Source organism: Geotrypetes seraphini, chromosome 15 (genome assembly GCF_902459505.1).
Source record: "Geotrypetes seraphini chromosome 15, aGeoSer1.1, whole genome shotgun sequence".
NCBI classification, from domain to species: domain Eukaryota; kingdom Metazoa; phylum Chordata; class Amphibia; order Gymnophiona; family Dermophiidae; genus Geotrypetes; species Geotrypetes seraphini.
The window spans coordinates 44,149,345-44,165,062 of NC_047098.1; the positions used below are offsets into that span (position 1 = coordinate 44,149,345).

The 15,718-nt window shown below is 38.9% G+C and overlaps 1 protein-coding gene across 1 annotated transcript in view; it reads left to right on the forward strand.

Annotated features, from left to right (window-relative positions):
* Window positions 1-15,718, forward strand: part of LOC117349253 — a 165,200-nt gene that overhangs the window by 90,537 nt on the left and 58,945 nt on the right. The window contains exons 12-15 of the mRNA XM_033922471.1: window positions 1,851-2,012; window positions 8,293-8,408; window positions 13,468-13,499; window positions 15,605-15,702. Of these exons, the coding sequence (XP_033778362.1) occupies window positions 1,851-2,012; window positions 8,293-8,408; window positions 13,468-13,499; window positions 15,605-15,702 (408 nt within the window). The remainder of the gene's footprint in view (window positions 1-1,850; window positions 2,013-8,292; window positions 8,409-13,467; window positions 13,500-15,604; window positions 15,703-15,718) is intronic.

Consider the following 15,718-nt stretch of genomic DNA (forward strand, 5'->3'; position numbering starts at 1 on the left):
GGAGGAAAAGTATGCACGGTGATCTGAATTTGAAATTATGAGCATGCATATTAGGGTGGTCCATGGCAGTTTGCAAAAACTCTTGTTTCCCCAAGGCTTATTTTTGTCCACATGGTATGTCTTACTCATGTGTCAAATTTCAGCTTGATTAGACCTTGATTAGCTTGATGACACCTCTGGCAAAGATAGACACCGGAAATGCCAGGGTTTTCCAGGCCTACACTTCTGGTGCCTACCTTTGATGTGAATCACACTTCTGTAGGCACTTTATGACGCCTAACACCACTTCCAGCGTTAGCCACGCCTACAATGGCATTAGGTGCTGTAAAGCACCAATGGAGGCATGATGCTGGTGACAATTTTTTAGGCGCTGGTAGGTGCCTTGAAATTCAGTGAAAAACGTCATTTAAACTGCATTTTTTTGGGGGGGGAAGGGAGGGATATGAGGATAATTTCCCTTTTCTTTTTCATATGGAATTCTTTATTGGAAAAGACCACAGACTGAATATTCCATGTATGTATTTCATTTTATCTACCTTAGAAGTTGACTGATTTGGTATTCACTACTGTGTATTTATTGGTTGTCATCAACAAAAATTGTTTACTTTAGGGGTCCTCAGGGATCCTTTCTTTTGACCTGCTTCAGCGGAAATTTGATTTGCCTGATGGGGACTATTTAGCCTACTTCCAGATTTAACATTTCATGCAAGCTGAGGGACGGGGATCCCAATCTCCTTTGGGGCAGGAACTCCTAGAGAATCTGTGGTTGCTCCTGCAGAAGGTTCCTAGACCACTTTCCGTGGTATATCAGTATTGGAGGGGACATTCTCACACTCATTTCTCCTTTCAGACACATTGGGAGGGGGAATCTGGGTCTGCAGTTTACTACTAAGGAATGGGGAGTTATATGTGGGGAGGTATATAAGGTTTCCTCTTGTGCGTTGGTTCAGGAGAATGCTTATAAGGTTCAGACCCGGTGGTACTATACCCCAGAATGTTCCCTGGAGTGTCAGCCCAATGTTGGAGATGTGGTATAGCAGTGGGGTCATTTTTACACATTTGGTGGGACTGTTCCGTCATACGCCCCTTTTGGGAGGACATGGTTAATACCCTGATGGAACTTATTGGTGGTTCAGTGGGGGTGACACCTCAGAGCTGTTTATTAGGAATATCAATGGCAAACTAAGCTCCTTCGCTTTGGTTTGGCGGCAGCTAAATGTTTAATAGCCAATCACTGGAAAAGTACTGTAGCACCAACTCGTGCAGCATGGCTTAACCATCTGTTGTCCTTGGGGAAGATGGAGTTAGCGGTCGCTTTATTTATGCCTCCCATACTTCTACTTGGCATAAATTAGGGGACATTTTGAATGCTCTTTAAAAGGTCTCCTTAGTCCTGGCACTCTGTTGATCTGACGGGGGGAGGGTAGGGGGATAGGTAGGGGGGAATTGGTGGTTAAATGTTATTTGGGAGTTGCTTCTGTGAGGTGGGGGAGTTGAGTCTGGGAGGATTTGTGGTGGTATACTGTACTTATGATGTGTTTTTCCATTACACGTTTGTTGTTTACTGTGTATTGAATGTATATTTTGGGTGATGGTGTGATTGTATACTTTTTCTCTCAAAATTTATAATAAAAATTTAAATATTAAAAAAAAAAATTTGTTTATTTTAAACTGCATTTTTCTTTGAGCTTGGGTGCCTACACCAGTGCCATTTAGATAACTCAGGTCTGACTACCTAAGCATCTGGTTTAAAATTATCATTAGATGTCCAATATATATGCACATTTTTTTTGTCTTGGATTTTAAGTAAGCAGTGTGGAATACATTTCCCTCTCCTTGATTATACCCAGGGCTTTGTCAGTATTTTGGATTTACCTGCAGTATGGCTGATCTGGGACCAGATGTACATGCAGGACTGGAACCGAAAAGTGATGGAGAATTTCTGTGTAGCCATCCTTATGCTACTGAAGAATCCTTTCATGGCTGCAAATGATTATTCTTCTATAAGACAGGTTTGGCAACATTACTTTCTCTGCCACTGTTTATGTGGTAAAGTTTTATACAAGGAAATTACCTAAGACTTCAATAAGAATCCTATAGGATGAGAATGATATTTTTAATGCATTTAATTGACAAAAATCAGACACCCCTGGTTAGTAGGCTTCTAAAAATAATAAATAAATTGTATTTTTATGCATTCTCAGATTTTTTTTTTAACTTGAAATTTTATTAAGTTTTTGTAAGGTACAAAAAGGAAAAGAGTGTATAAGTAATAAAGGAACAATCAAGGACAATCAGAAAATGTTGATATCAATAGGAAATCTGAAAATATTGATAATAGAAAATATAGTATAATACAATATTCAAGCCTGTCCAATTATGGTACAAAGTAAGGGAAGGCAAAAAAGGGAGAAAGAGAAGACAAGTTGGGGAAGGGAAAGGAAAGAAAAAGAGGGGAGAGGAAAAAAGTAAAGTCGGTAGGGAGGAGAAGCTATCAGAGAAAAAGAAGGAAAAGGGAGGATGGAGAAGTAGAAATAAAATCCCTCAGAGGTCAAGGAGACAAAGAAGAAAAAAGGAGAGAAAGAAGAGAGAAGCTAGAAAGGCGAATAGGAATATGAGCATAAATAAGAAGTACAGTGCTAGAGAAAAAATCAGAGCTGATCTAGATAATCTATAAAGGCGGACCATTTTAGACGAGCCTTGAAAGACAAAGGTGTATAAGTAGAAATCAAGATTTCACGTTTGTGTTGGAGAAGCACAGATTGAAACCAAAAATGTATTGAAATTGAATCAAAAGACTTCCAATTAGAGAGTATAAGTCTTAGTGCTATGATAATAAGTGTATCGAATAAAGTGTGTTGAGCAGGAGGTAAGTTAAGCATAGGAGCCTCAGATTTCAATAATATGATTGAGGGAGAAAGAGCAGCTTGGATGTTAAAAATCTGACTAAGAAGAGACCATAGGTCTAACCAGAAGGGTTGAATTAGAGGACATAAATATATCATATGAAGAAATGTGCCAGGTAGAGACTTACAATTCCAACATGTATTAGAAGGAAAAAGACCAGCTATATGTAGCTTCTGGGGTGTCCAATTCGTTCTATGATGTAGGAAAAACATTGATTGAATTGAGTTTGTAGAGGAGACTGTTCTAATGATTTTGGACCAAAGAGTCGACCATTGTTTATCTGGTATTAGGTGCCCCACATCTAGTTCCCATGTCTTACGCAGTGATGCACCTGTATTTGTATAAGGAGTGATAAGTAACTTATATATTCGAGATGAAACATGACCTGTTGTAATAAGCAGGGAACAGTATGAAATCAAGGAAGAGGTTCTAATCACTACAGATTGTAAAGTTTTTGATTTAGTGATGACATTAGTAAATTGTAACCACTGATAAAAAGCTGAAGCTGGTAGAGCAAATTTGTCACATAGTTCTGCAAATGTCAGTAGTCGTAAGGCTGGCGTAAAAATGTCGTTGATGGACCAAATCCCTAATTTAGCCCAAGAAGACAAAAAAATTGGTGTTTTGTCTATTAAAAAATGTGGATTGTGCCACAGTGAAATCAAAGAGAAAGTACAGATAGATACCTCAAGTAAGTGATCTAGCTCAAGTAGACAGGAAACAGATTGAGAGATGATAGGATTGTTCTCGTGAATTTTTGAGTGAGATGACAGTAGCGTAATAAGCGAAGGAGAGAAGGTAAAGAGGGAGTGTTCCAACTGTAGCCAGAAAGGACAATAGCTAGAGGTCAAAGAAAACCATTGGCTAGATTGTTGTAGAATAAAAGCCTTGTGCTACGTCAGAAAGTCAGGCAATAATACTCCCACTGCAGTTTTGGGAGCTTTAAGCTTTTTAAGGGCAATTTTCAGTGGTTTTCGGCTCCATATAAAGGATGAAATATATTTATCAATAGCTTTGTAAAACAAGGTTGGAAACAGATGTGGGATCATACTAAGAATAAAATTTATTTTAGAGGCTATAACCATTTTAATTGTTTCAATTCTGCCCCACCAAGAAATATGAAGAGGGTGCCATGAATGCAAAAGAGTTTTGACAAGAGCAAAAAGTTTTTCACTATTGTGATGTATTGTAGCAGGCAAAGTAGCATATAAGTCAATTCCCAGATATCTCATACATGTGGGAGACCAAAGAAGATAGAAAGGTTGAATCAAAGCTAGTTGAGAATGCATATTAAGTGGCAACACTTCTGTTTTATGTTGGTTAATTTTGTAACCAGAAAAGAGAGAGAAGGAACCTATTAAATCAAAGAGGGCAGGAAAAGATTGATCAGGATTTGTAAGATAAAGTAGTACATCGTCCGCATATGCAGTAAGTTTATATTCAATATTATTGTGGAGGATACCAGAAATTTTTGTACATGATTAATTGCTAGGAGAAGGGGTTCAAGAGCGATATTAAATAAATAAATAAGACGAGAGAGGACAACCTTGTCGGGTACCTCTATGTAGCCTAAAAAAAGTCGATAGAATGTTATTAGTAATTGGGGAAGGAGTAGAGGATTTTAACATAATTAATAAACTGCGGTGGAAATCCAAACCAGTGCATTGTATGAAAACGATTAGACCATTCTACTCTATCAAATGCTTTTTCAGCATCAAGAGAGAGGGCTATACAAGGTTCTTTGGAGACACGTGCAATGGAAGAAAGATGGAAAAAGAGACGGGAGTTGTCAGTTATAAGCCGTCCTGGCATAAAGCCTACTTGATGAGGAGAGATGAGCAAACCCATTGAACGTTGGAGTCTATTGGATAGGATAGAAGCATATATTTTGTAGTCAGTATTAAGTAGAGAGATAGGTCTATAATTTGAAATTTGATGGGGATCCTTGCCAGGTTTTGGAATAACAGTAATAATAGCATCTAAAAAATGACTGCTGGATACTTTTTGCGGATCTAAGGAGTTAAAAAGAGTTGTGAGAGTATGGGAGAGTTTGTCATGAAAGAGGTTATAAAATTCTACTGTTATGCCGTCAGCACCGGGTGATTTACCAAAAGATAGGTGTTTTATAGCTAAAAGGGTTTCTGATGAGTCAAAGGGGCATTTAAGTTTTTCTATATCAGATGTACTAAGTTTAGGAGACTGAAGTGTAGTCATGAAGTCTTCAGCGCAGGGTGACTGTTGCATGATTTCAGAGGAATAAAGCTGAGAATAAAAATCATGAAAGGCCTGTTAGATGTCAGAATGTGATGAAAGGAGTTTCCCATCTGGAGCTTTGATAGAGGAGATCTGTATTTTAGTTCGTTTTCGTTTAAGATAATTAGCAAGCATTTTACTATTTTTGTTCATCTCCATATAATATTTAGTAGAGGTGGTAAAAATGTCTTGCTGTGCTGCCATAGTTGCTAATTTATTATAAGAGTATTTTAATTTATAAATTTGGGGGAGAAGAGTTTTAACATTAATGAGAAAAAAGTCATGTTCAAGACTCTTGATTTGCAGCTCAAGATTGTGTTGTTCTTTTCTATCTTGTTTCAATTTAAACGCTTGACAAGAAATCAATTATCCTCGTAATGAGACCTTAAAGGCCTCCCATATAATTAGGGGGTGCATAGAATCAGAGTTATTGACCTGAAAGAATTCATCAATAAATTTAGAAATCCTCAGCCTAACAGATTCATTGGATGGAAGGTGATTAGGCAATCGCCAAATGGGGGATTTAGTTGGGGTCACAGCGTCCCAACCTAATTCAAGTGATATGGGTGCATGACGGAGATGACAATAGAATTGATGGAAGTGGAGAGTAGGTTAGGCAAAAGTGAAGAGGAGATAAGAAAATAGTCAATTCTCGAGTAACTTTTATGAGGGGAGGAAAAGTAAGTATAATCCCTATCTTGCCTCCATGATTCCGTGAGATTATAGTGCTTAAGCAAGGAATTTAAGACAATATTAGCTTTAGAAGGCACAATGTCACTGGAGGAGTGTCTATCTAGCCAGGTATCTAATGGTAGATTAAAGTCACCTGCCATAATAAGAGGGAAGGTATCAAACTCGGCAATGGTGTGGAAAAGTTGGGTAAAAAATTCAGGAGAATCTACATTAGGGGCATATACATTAACAAGAAGAACTTCCTGCGAGAGAATATTTGCCTTAACTATCAACCATCTGCCTTCAGTATCATGTTTGACTTCTAGTAGCTGAACTGGAATAGATTTATTAAATAAGATCGCAACACCATGTTTTCTACCAAGCGCTGGAGCCTCCGCTAGATAGGTCAGCCAGTTATTATTACTTAAGTAATGGGAAAGATTAGAGATATGGGTTTCCTGTAAAAAGACAATGGAGAGCTTAAGTTTTTTAAGATGAGTAAGGATTTTTTTTCCTCTTTATGGGATGTCTCAGTCCATTAACATTCCAAGAAATAAAAGAGAGGTTGGAAAATTTATTATTGTCAACCTTAGTAGTGCAAAGAGCTGTTTAAATGTACATGGCACTGCAATTCAAAAAATAGTGAGAGAGAGAAAAATAGAGAGGGACCTCTGAGGGAGAAAAATAAATAGAGGCATAAAGAGCTAAAGAAAGCTCAGCCGGATTGCAAAGATTGAAAGTGAAAGGGGGAAAAGCAGATAGACAAGGGACGCCTGAAGAGAGGGCATCCTCCTATTAATGAGACATAGTATAGAAAAGCCGAGAATTGCATTCTCAGATAAAAAGAGCGACAGAACTTTTGTTAGAAAGTGTTAAATTTGAGTATTAGCTAAAAAATATTACATGGTTTTCAGCACAGTTTTTTTTTGTAAAATATGTACACCTATAAAAAAGAAAGATGTGCATATAGTAAGGGGCATGCCATAGGCATGTTTTAGACCTAGGGTGGGTCTAAAAAATAAATGGTCCAGATATTCAGAAAGAGAGACTTCTGCCCAGTTAAACCCTGCCAATATTCAGCAGCACTGCAGCAGGTGGTGCCATTGAGCATTTCATCTGACCATCATGGCGTTGTCCAGTTAGTGCCGGAATGGTAAGGAGATGGAGCTTGGGTAGAGTCAACATTTAACCAGTTAGTAGTCGTGGAGGGGCATTTTGAATAGGACGTCTAAGGGCTCCTTTTACAAAGGCGCGTTAGCATTTTAACGTGCGTAATAGCGCACGCTTAACCTCCGGCCGCACTAGCTGCTACTGCCTCCTCTTGAGCATGCGGTAGTTTTCCAGCTAGCGCGGGGGTTAGCGCATGATGAAAAGTCGCACACGTTAAAGCAGCTACCGCGGCTTCATAAAAGGAGCCTTAAGTCCGATTTTGGACATTTCCACAAGGACGTCCAAAAGTTAGGCTGGGAAAACAATCATTTTCAAAACTGCAAGGTGTTTATCTCTTTTTTTCCCCCTGAAAATGACTCATCTAGATGTTCTGGCCATTAGGGTTTTTATATTTTGGCAATTTACCTGAAGATTGGAGGGTGGCCAATGTTACACCGATTTTTAAAAAGGGCTCCAGGGAAGATCTGGGAAATTATAGACTGGTAAGCCTCACTTCGGTGCCGGGCAAAATAGTAGAAACGATTATAAAAAATAAAATTGTGGAACACGTAGACAAATATGATTTAATGAGACGGAGTCAGCATGGGTTCAGCCGAGGGAGATCTTGCCTCACAAATTTGCTTGACTTCTTTGAAGGTGTGAATAAACCTGTGAATAAAGGTGAACCGGTTGATATAGTGTATATAAAGTTTCTCATGAGAGGCTCCTGTGTCAAAAAAGATTGGCATGGGGATTCACACTTGCTATCTGGGTTGTCTAGATTTCAGAAAAGTGCTTGTAGTGAGCAGCACTCCACTGGAGGGATTGTGGGAGGTAATCCCCCAGTGGTTGATGTCCACCCCCCCTTCCCTCCCCCCCTCCCCGAATGTGAAACTGGCAAGAGATGTCAGACTCTGTGTTAGCTTCAGGAAAAATCTAAAATGGCTAAAATAAACATTTATGTTCTTCCACATAAACATGTATTTTGGTATTTCAGAGCATACATGTTTATGTGCTAGCAATAAACATTTATGTGCCGATTTTGAGCCCATTGACATTTTAGACATTTTTGGATCTAAAACAGAGGTTCCTGCTGTGTATAACTGCTACATAAAGTCTCTTTCTCCATACACATTTGTACTGGCTCTGTGCCTGCAGTTCCTGTTCAATTGGAAAAAATATGACAGGTTAAATTACAATTTCTGGTGGAATTCTGTATGTCATATATACAAAAGGGTTAACTCAATTCTGATTTATACATCCTTTCTAATATTTGCCTCCACCTTTAACTGTCCCTCTTTATCCTGCCAGGTATTTTTGTTTCATGGTTATCACCTTCTTACGTCAGATATTCAGAGAGCATGGATTCACCTGCAACAAGGAGGCTTAGCAGCTGATATCCCAGGATTCAACAGGCTGAATGAGAGGTAAAGGTGGAGTTAAAATATGCAGATTAGACAACAATTCCTGGATTTACCATGGCGGGGATTGATAATGCCAGTGGAATTTGTTCACTCTCAATTGGGATGTCTTCAGTGTTATACAGTGGCTTGGGCTAGGAGTGCCATCATCAGCTTCATTGGCTCTGGTTATTTGGCAGTATTCTTATTTTGTTAACACTGAGGATAGGGCTATCCTGAGTAGGGTTACCAGATTATCAGTTTGGAAAATCCAGACCCCTAGACCCGCCCCCAGGTATGCCCAGTTCTACCCATCCCTGCCCCATTATGGCCCAGTCCTGCCCACAGTCCCACCTCAGCCCCGCCCCGCACTGCCTGCTCTCATCAGGCAGGATCAATTTTTCACTCCATCAAAAATTACAAAGACTAGGGGACACTCAATGAAGTTACAGGGAAATATTTTAAAACCAATAGGAGGAAATATTTTTTTCACTTAGAGAATAGTTAAGCTCTGGAACGCAATGCCAGAGATTGTGGTAAGAGTAGATAGCATAGCTGGTTTAAAAAAAAATTTGGACAACTTCCTGGAGGAAAATTCCGTAGACTTTTTTTTTTTTTTTAATTCTTTATTCATTTTAAAACTGACAAACAAGTGATTAATATTAAAACATTACATTACTAATAAAATATACAGCACTTGACATTCTTATACATATAATCCATTAAAGTAGAAATTATAACCCTTTCCCCCCCACCCAACATTTCTTCAATGAAAATTTTCATAATACATACAGAAATCCTATCATTAAATAAAAATATTAATCATCCAATTTCCCCCCTCCCCCCAATAAAATACATGTATCCATCAGAAAGGAAAATGATGTTCATTCATTACAATAATTCTCTAATGGCCCCCAGATCTTTATAAAGTTGTTATAATTACCTTTCTGTACAGCAATTGCTCTTTCCATTTTAAAAATGTGACAAAGTGAATTCCACCAAAAAGAATAATTAAGATTTGTATAATTTTTCCAATTAGCCATAATGTGCTGAATTGCCACCCCTGTCATTATTAATAGAAGTTTGTTATTATAAGATTTAAATTTGACTTTTTTTCCTCATAGCCATGCCAAACAGAATAGTATCATAAGACAAAGCAACATGATTTTCAAGTAAACGGTTAACCTGCGTCCAAATTGAATTCCAAAATAATTTAATACAGGGACAGTAAAAAAGTAAATGATCCAATGTCCCTACTTCCAGATTACAATGCCAGCATTTATTAGACTTAGATCTATCTAACTTTTGCAAACGAACTGGGGTCCAAAAAGCTCTTTGCAACAAAAAGAACCAAGTTTGCCTCATAGATGCTGACATTGTACATCTCATTCTCCAAGACCAAATTCGTGGCCATTGAGATGCAGAAATTTGCTGCCTTATCTCAATACACCAAATGTCTCTAAGACCATTTTTGGGTATTTTATTCACATATCCAGATAATAATTTATACCACAAAGCGGCTTGATGTCCCAGGAAATCCGCTTGAAAACAAAGGAACTCCAGACTATATTGATTATTCAGATTTTTCCATTCAGGGAACCCTACCTGAATAGCCTGCTTCAGCTGTAACCATTTAAAACTTTGTGAATGAAAATTTTATAGGTGCTTAACTTTTAATATAAAATGCAACAAAACACGACTCACTAACAGATCATATATCTTTAACACACAAGCTATGTACATGCAAAGCATAAACACAATAAGAACTAATAATAAATCTAAGGAATAAATATATAACAGATCCAATAAATAGTTAACTAATGAATAAATAAATACATACATACAACATACATATTGTGACAGGGAAGCCCCTGTCCCTGCCAAAAAGAACTACAAAACCCAGCATGCATCCTGCCCTGGGCCCGGGAAAACCTGGCATGGAGCCGGGACTGCCGGCCCAGTCCAGAAGGGAAGAGAAGAACCAGGTCGTAGCCCAGCCTAAGAGCCAGAGGGGGAGGGCCCTTGAAGCTAGTTCTTTCCCCTATTACTCCTTTCCTCCTTCTCTGAAACCTAAACCCAATTTAGGAGAGGGTGGAGTTAACCCTCAGGGCGGGCAGATCAAAAAGCCTCAAATACAAACCAGGGGAAGTCAGAGGGGGAGCTCAGGTGGGACTAATTCCAATCAGCCAGCAACCAGGAAGGATTGCAGCTACCAGAGAGCTCCGGTGCCTCAGCCCCGTTTGCTATCTAGGAGTCAGCCCCTTAGGAGGGAAAGCGAAGGCCCTGGACCAGACCTTGCCAGGCTGTACAAACCCTGGGAAGGTGCACCAAGAGATTGGCCGTGGAAAGGACCGGTGGGCAAAGAGCTAACATCCAGGCAAGACGGGGGTTGGGAGAGCAGCCCGAGAACACCGGGTGGAGAACCAGCCAGGGCTATGGGTCTATGGACTGGGAGATGAACAGTATTCCTGGGGAGAGTGAGCCCGGGAAAGATATGGACTTAGGGGAGAATGATATATGAGAGGTCTGTCCCATTCTCTCAACAATCCAGTCCAGGCTAAGGGAAGCCTTGGACACTAACCGTGTTTGAAGCAGGGTCAGACCAATCCTGGCCAATTGAGAAGTAACTATCAGAACTGTTTAGTTACCTTACCTCTGGTGGAGTTGAAGGGGGTAAGCGGCTTCTGAAAGTTGGCCCAGGGTGGGCTTTGTTACGTTCAATAATCCAGGACACATTCTGTGTAGGAGGATCTGGAAGCCAAACCTTTGTTTTATTTGTTGGGAGGTTTGGGGTGTTAATGTGCTTTGTTTTGTGGACCTGGAAACTCCAGGCAAGGCACAAGGACTGAAGCCCAGGTTATGTTTGAGGGTGAAAAGTGTGAAGAACATAATATATGTTCCAATATGTTTTTTCTTTTTTTTTTTTTAAACTTTAATAAATCTGGTTCCAGTTCCTAGGAAATCCGTCTTCCGGGTTTTCATTCATCCAGCCATATAAAAGGCGCAATAATAAATCTATCTGTGGTCCGAGCCCGGTCTCCCACCTACCTGGGAACCGGCCCGGTCACAATATATAAATGCTTAAAATCACCATGTACAATGTAACATACATCAAAGAAAAATGGGGAGACCTGATGATCCACAATGAAAACAATCCACCAATGAAAACAAAAACTGTGGATACAGATGTTCTGGAGATAATTTATTAAACACTGAAATAAAACCATGAAAATTAAATTAAAAAAGTACAATGCTAAAAAATATATATATATTTTTTTTTGTTTGCTACTTCAACTTGTCTGCAGTGTTCTTTGCTCACACGTTTAAAGAAAATAGACTGTTTTCAGTCCAATTCTTTATATGTGAGTTTGCAAACCATTGGACCCCTGAGGAAGGTGTGTTCGCCGAAACACGGACCATGTAAGGTCCAGGTGGATTTTTATCACCATATTTTTTAGCATTGTACTTTTTAAATTGAATTTTCATGGATTTATATGTCAGTGTTTAATAAATTATCTCCAGAACATCTGTATCCACAGTTTTTGTTTTTATTTTTTGTGTTCTGAAATGAGCTGTAGGGGTTGTTTTTTGTTTTGTTTATTTTAGTATTTATTGTAGTATGAATTGAGAGAATTAATTTAGATGAATTTCACTATTAATGAATAGAAGATTAAAAAATAATGAATTTAGAAAATGAATTGAGTTAAAGGTAAGGAGGTGGGTTCAAGCTGGTGATGTAAGCAAGAGTAAGAGAACAGATTTGTCTGTCTCTTTGAGAAAAACCCGGAATGGGTAAAACTCCATGTTCTGAGGCTTGTTCCTTTAGATAAAATAATACCTTCAGTGTCATTTCAGCTTATATTGGTGGGGTTTTTTTTGTTTGTTTGATTTAATTAATAGGTCTAGATAAAAACATCCTACTTTTTAGATATGGACATTTATTCTTGTTTGAAAATCACTGACATTTGGGTCCTCCCTAATCCCATCCCAAACATGCCCACAACACTCCCTCCCCCCCTGTAGTGTAGTGAGGGAAGTTGTCATCCGGAGTAGTGGTGCTGTGACCAGGAAGTAACATCAGAAGGGATCCAACGCTGGCACAAGCAGCAAGTGGAAGATGCTGCTCGCCCTAGTGAACATGTAAAGCGGTATGTGGGGGGGAATGGAGAGGAAGAGAGATGCCATCATCCCCCATGAAGACGGTGCCTAGGGTGGTCCGCCCCCCCTTACTACATCACTCCCCCCCCCCCATCCCTTTGCTATTTGGATGAAGTGAAGTGTGAAATGTCCAAATTCTGACTTTCCAAAGTCAGGATTGGAAATTTTTAGCAGATGGATGCCTCTAAATGTCTAAAAGAATGTCCATCTGTTATGAAAATGAGCATCAAAGCAAACTCTACCACTGTTCTGCCCAGACTGTACTCCCAGCTGTACCTACTGGCAAAGTGTACTATCATGTCAATGCATATACTTATATCCCAATAGGAATTTTACACATGTACAAAATTATATGTACATAAAAACAAACAAACTAAAGAAAGATTGCCTAGAAATTATCCCACCCCTTTCAGTGCAAGCAAAATATATGTGGTCTTCTTAACAGGGAAAAATTGGGTACATTAAAGTTAGGGGAGGGAAAATACTTGCAAGGATTTCATTTCATTTCAAAATCCCTACAGTGATATATGGGAATGATAAATGTTTCCTATAGCAAATGTGCAATGATACTAGTATAACTTATACTAGTTATGGTGTACTTTATTCATCTTTCCTAACTGACCATAATACTGTAAGGATGAGGGATTTCATTTAGGGGAAGATAGTGGGTAGGGGATGGAATTAAGGGGGGTGTAGATAAGATTGAATTAATTCATATGGAAATTAAATTTGTATGAAATATTATTGTAATTCTTATTGTATTGAATATATTTTTGTATTATCCTATTGTGCTGATTATTTGATTCTTTCAATAAAAATTGTTATACATAAAGTTTAAATTCAACTAGGATTATTTTTATTGCAGTGTGCATTGAGACAAGACTGATAAAAGTATTAAAAAAGACTAATTAGTAATGTTTGTTTACAGGCGGCACTTCTCTCTGGTTTCAGTGTTACCAGGTATGTAACACCTCATGGTGATAGTTTATTGTAATGTTTTTCAGTATTAACAACAACAAAAAAAAAACCACAAAAAATATTTGCATATGATCAAATTTGCTTTTAACTTCAGCCTCTACTGCAGCTGCAGTTCAGGGAATATAATATTTAGATTGTAAAGCTCTGTTTTAGCTTGAAGGGAAAGGGTCACCTAGGACTTGATAGTATTATTGTGCCCTCCAGGAAGATGAGGGGGTTGGGGGGGAGCTCAGTGCATAACTGTTTTAGTAAGAGTGTATGCAGAGTTTTCTCTTTGATATTTAAAAGAACAACAATGCACATTTTTATTTAGAGCATAAGTAGCTCCTAAACAAGTAATCTACTTTAGGCTGCTAGCAGATAAGTACAAGGGGCCGCTGAAAAGTTCTCAGCCCAACCAAGAAGAGAATGATGTGGAGCCATGAAACTTACAAGTCATTCCACATTTTTCTTGACACTTTTCGTTTCATTTTATATCATTGAAATGAAAAGTGTCAAGAAAAGTGTAGAATAACTTGTAAGTTTATGGCTCTACTACATCATTCTCTTCTTGGTTGGGCTGAGAACTTTTCAGCGGCCCCTCACATTGTATAAAATGTAGGGAAAAGGAGATCACATTGGGACAAAGGTTCTAAAACAGAGGCAACACCAGACACAATCTATTTGTCTGTACATTTTTGATATGTGTAGAACAGGAATTTTAGTATGATTTAGTATGCTTAGTCAAAAAACCAAATCTTCATAGCTTCTTCAATGTATACAATATACCGTTATTTTCAGTATTTTGGACTACAGCATTGTTCCCCTTTTTTTTTTTATCCCCTTCTTCCATCCTACATCTCCTCTTTCTCCTCCACTTCCATGACTACTACTATGACAGCTGCTGCAATGAAAGAAGCTCTTCTGTATTCAAATTAACAAATGGAGAAGGGCCAACTGACTACTTTAACTTCAAAAGCTCCTTTCAAGTCAGATCTCTAAATGAAAATGCAGCCACACTTACCCTCCCTCCTTCCCCGCTCATATACATAAATACATCTTACTGCTAGCTAGAGACAAAACTGACAAAGCTAGGGGAGGAGTCACAGAAGGCAGCAGTCCCTGTGCATGCCAGGCAAGCCGAACGCTTACTTTAATTAGTGGAGAGAACTGACAAACAGAATTAGGGTTACCAAATATCGGAATTTCCCTGGACATGTCTTCTTTTTGAGGACATGTCTGGGGTCTGGACAGCTTTTCAAGACCTAGCACTTTGTCTGGGTTTTGAAAAGCTTTCCGACATAATTGCGTCGGGAAGGGACATCCACACATGTATGGATGCAACGCAGTGATGTCATGCGCAAGTGTGTGTAATGTCATTGCGTCATGTCCGTGCATGTGCAGATGCCATCTGGGGTGGGGCTGAGGGTAGAACAGGGCAGGAAAGAGCCGTAACTGGGTGATCCTGGGGGGATGGGGGCGTGGCCATGGGTCCAGATTTTCCCAAAGGAAAATTTGGTAACCCTACACAGGATCAGTCTAAGGACTTCACCATTAAGTGTGGCTGCATTCCCTGTTATCTAATGAGACCCCCTGTTACAGATAAATGACTTTGCTTTCTGAAGCCATATGGTAACCCTAATTCAACCTTGTGCACAGGTTGCACATTCCAAAAGCAAGACCAGCTAACACTTATTATTGTTATACTCAATATAATATGTAATGTTGGGATCGGATGTGAGGAAGCAATTGGGCCAATATTCAAAGGAAGTGATATGTTCACCAGTGGCTGATGAATATGTGACTTCCCTATCCAAGAAACCTTGGACCTATATGGATTATATTGTGCTGAAAATCCATCTGAATGGCCCAAGTAGCAAATGGACAGAAGGAGAGCCCCAAATTATCCAGGTAGCTTTTGGCATTTATCTACTATCTGGATATGTTATAGCAACAGAGTATTAGCAGCACTGAATATATGGAATAAGTCAAATGCTGAAGCTGGTTACCCTCTTATTAACATTTTGTAATCTGGATTGCACTGAATATTGTGTAAAAGCAAAATATAAAAGTGAGAACTGGTTAACCTATTGCTATGGTTCTTGCAGAAGTTTCTGTTGGTTCCAGGCAGATTTTGCCAGTTGGAGTGAAGGATGTTTTACTGAAACTGGTTCTCCCTGTGTCTTCAGCTGAGAAATCTTATGATGTGAGCAAAATTTTCC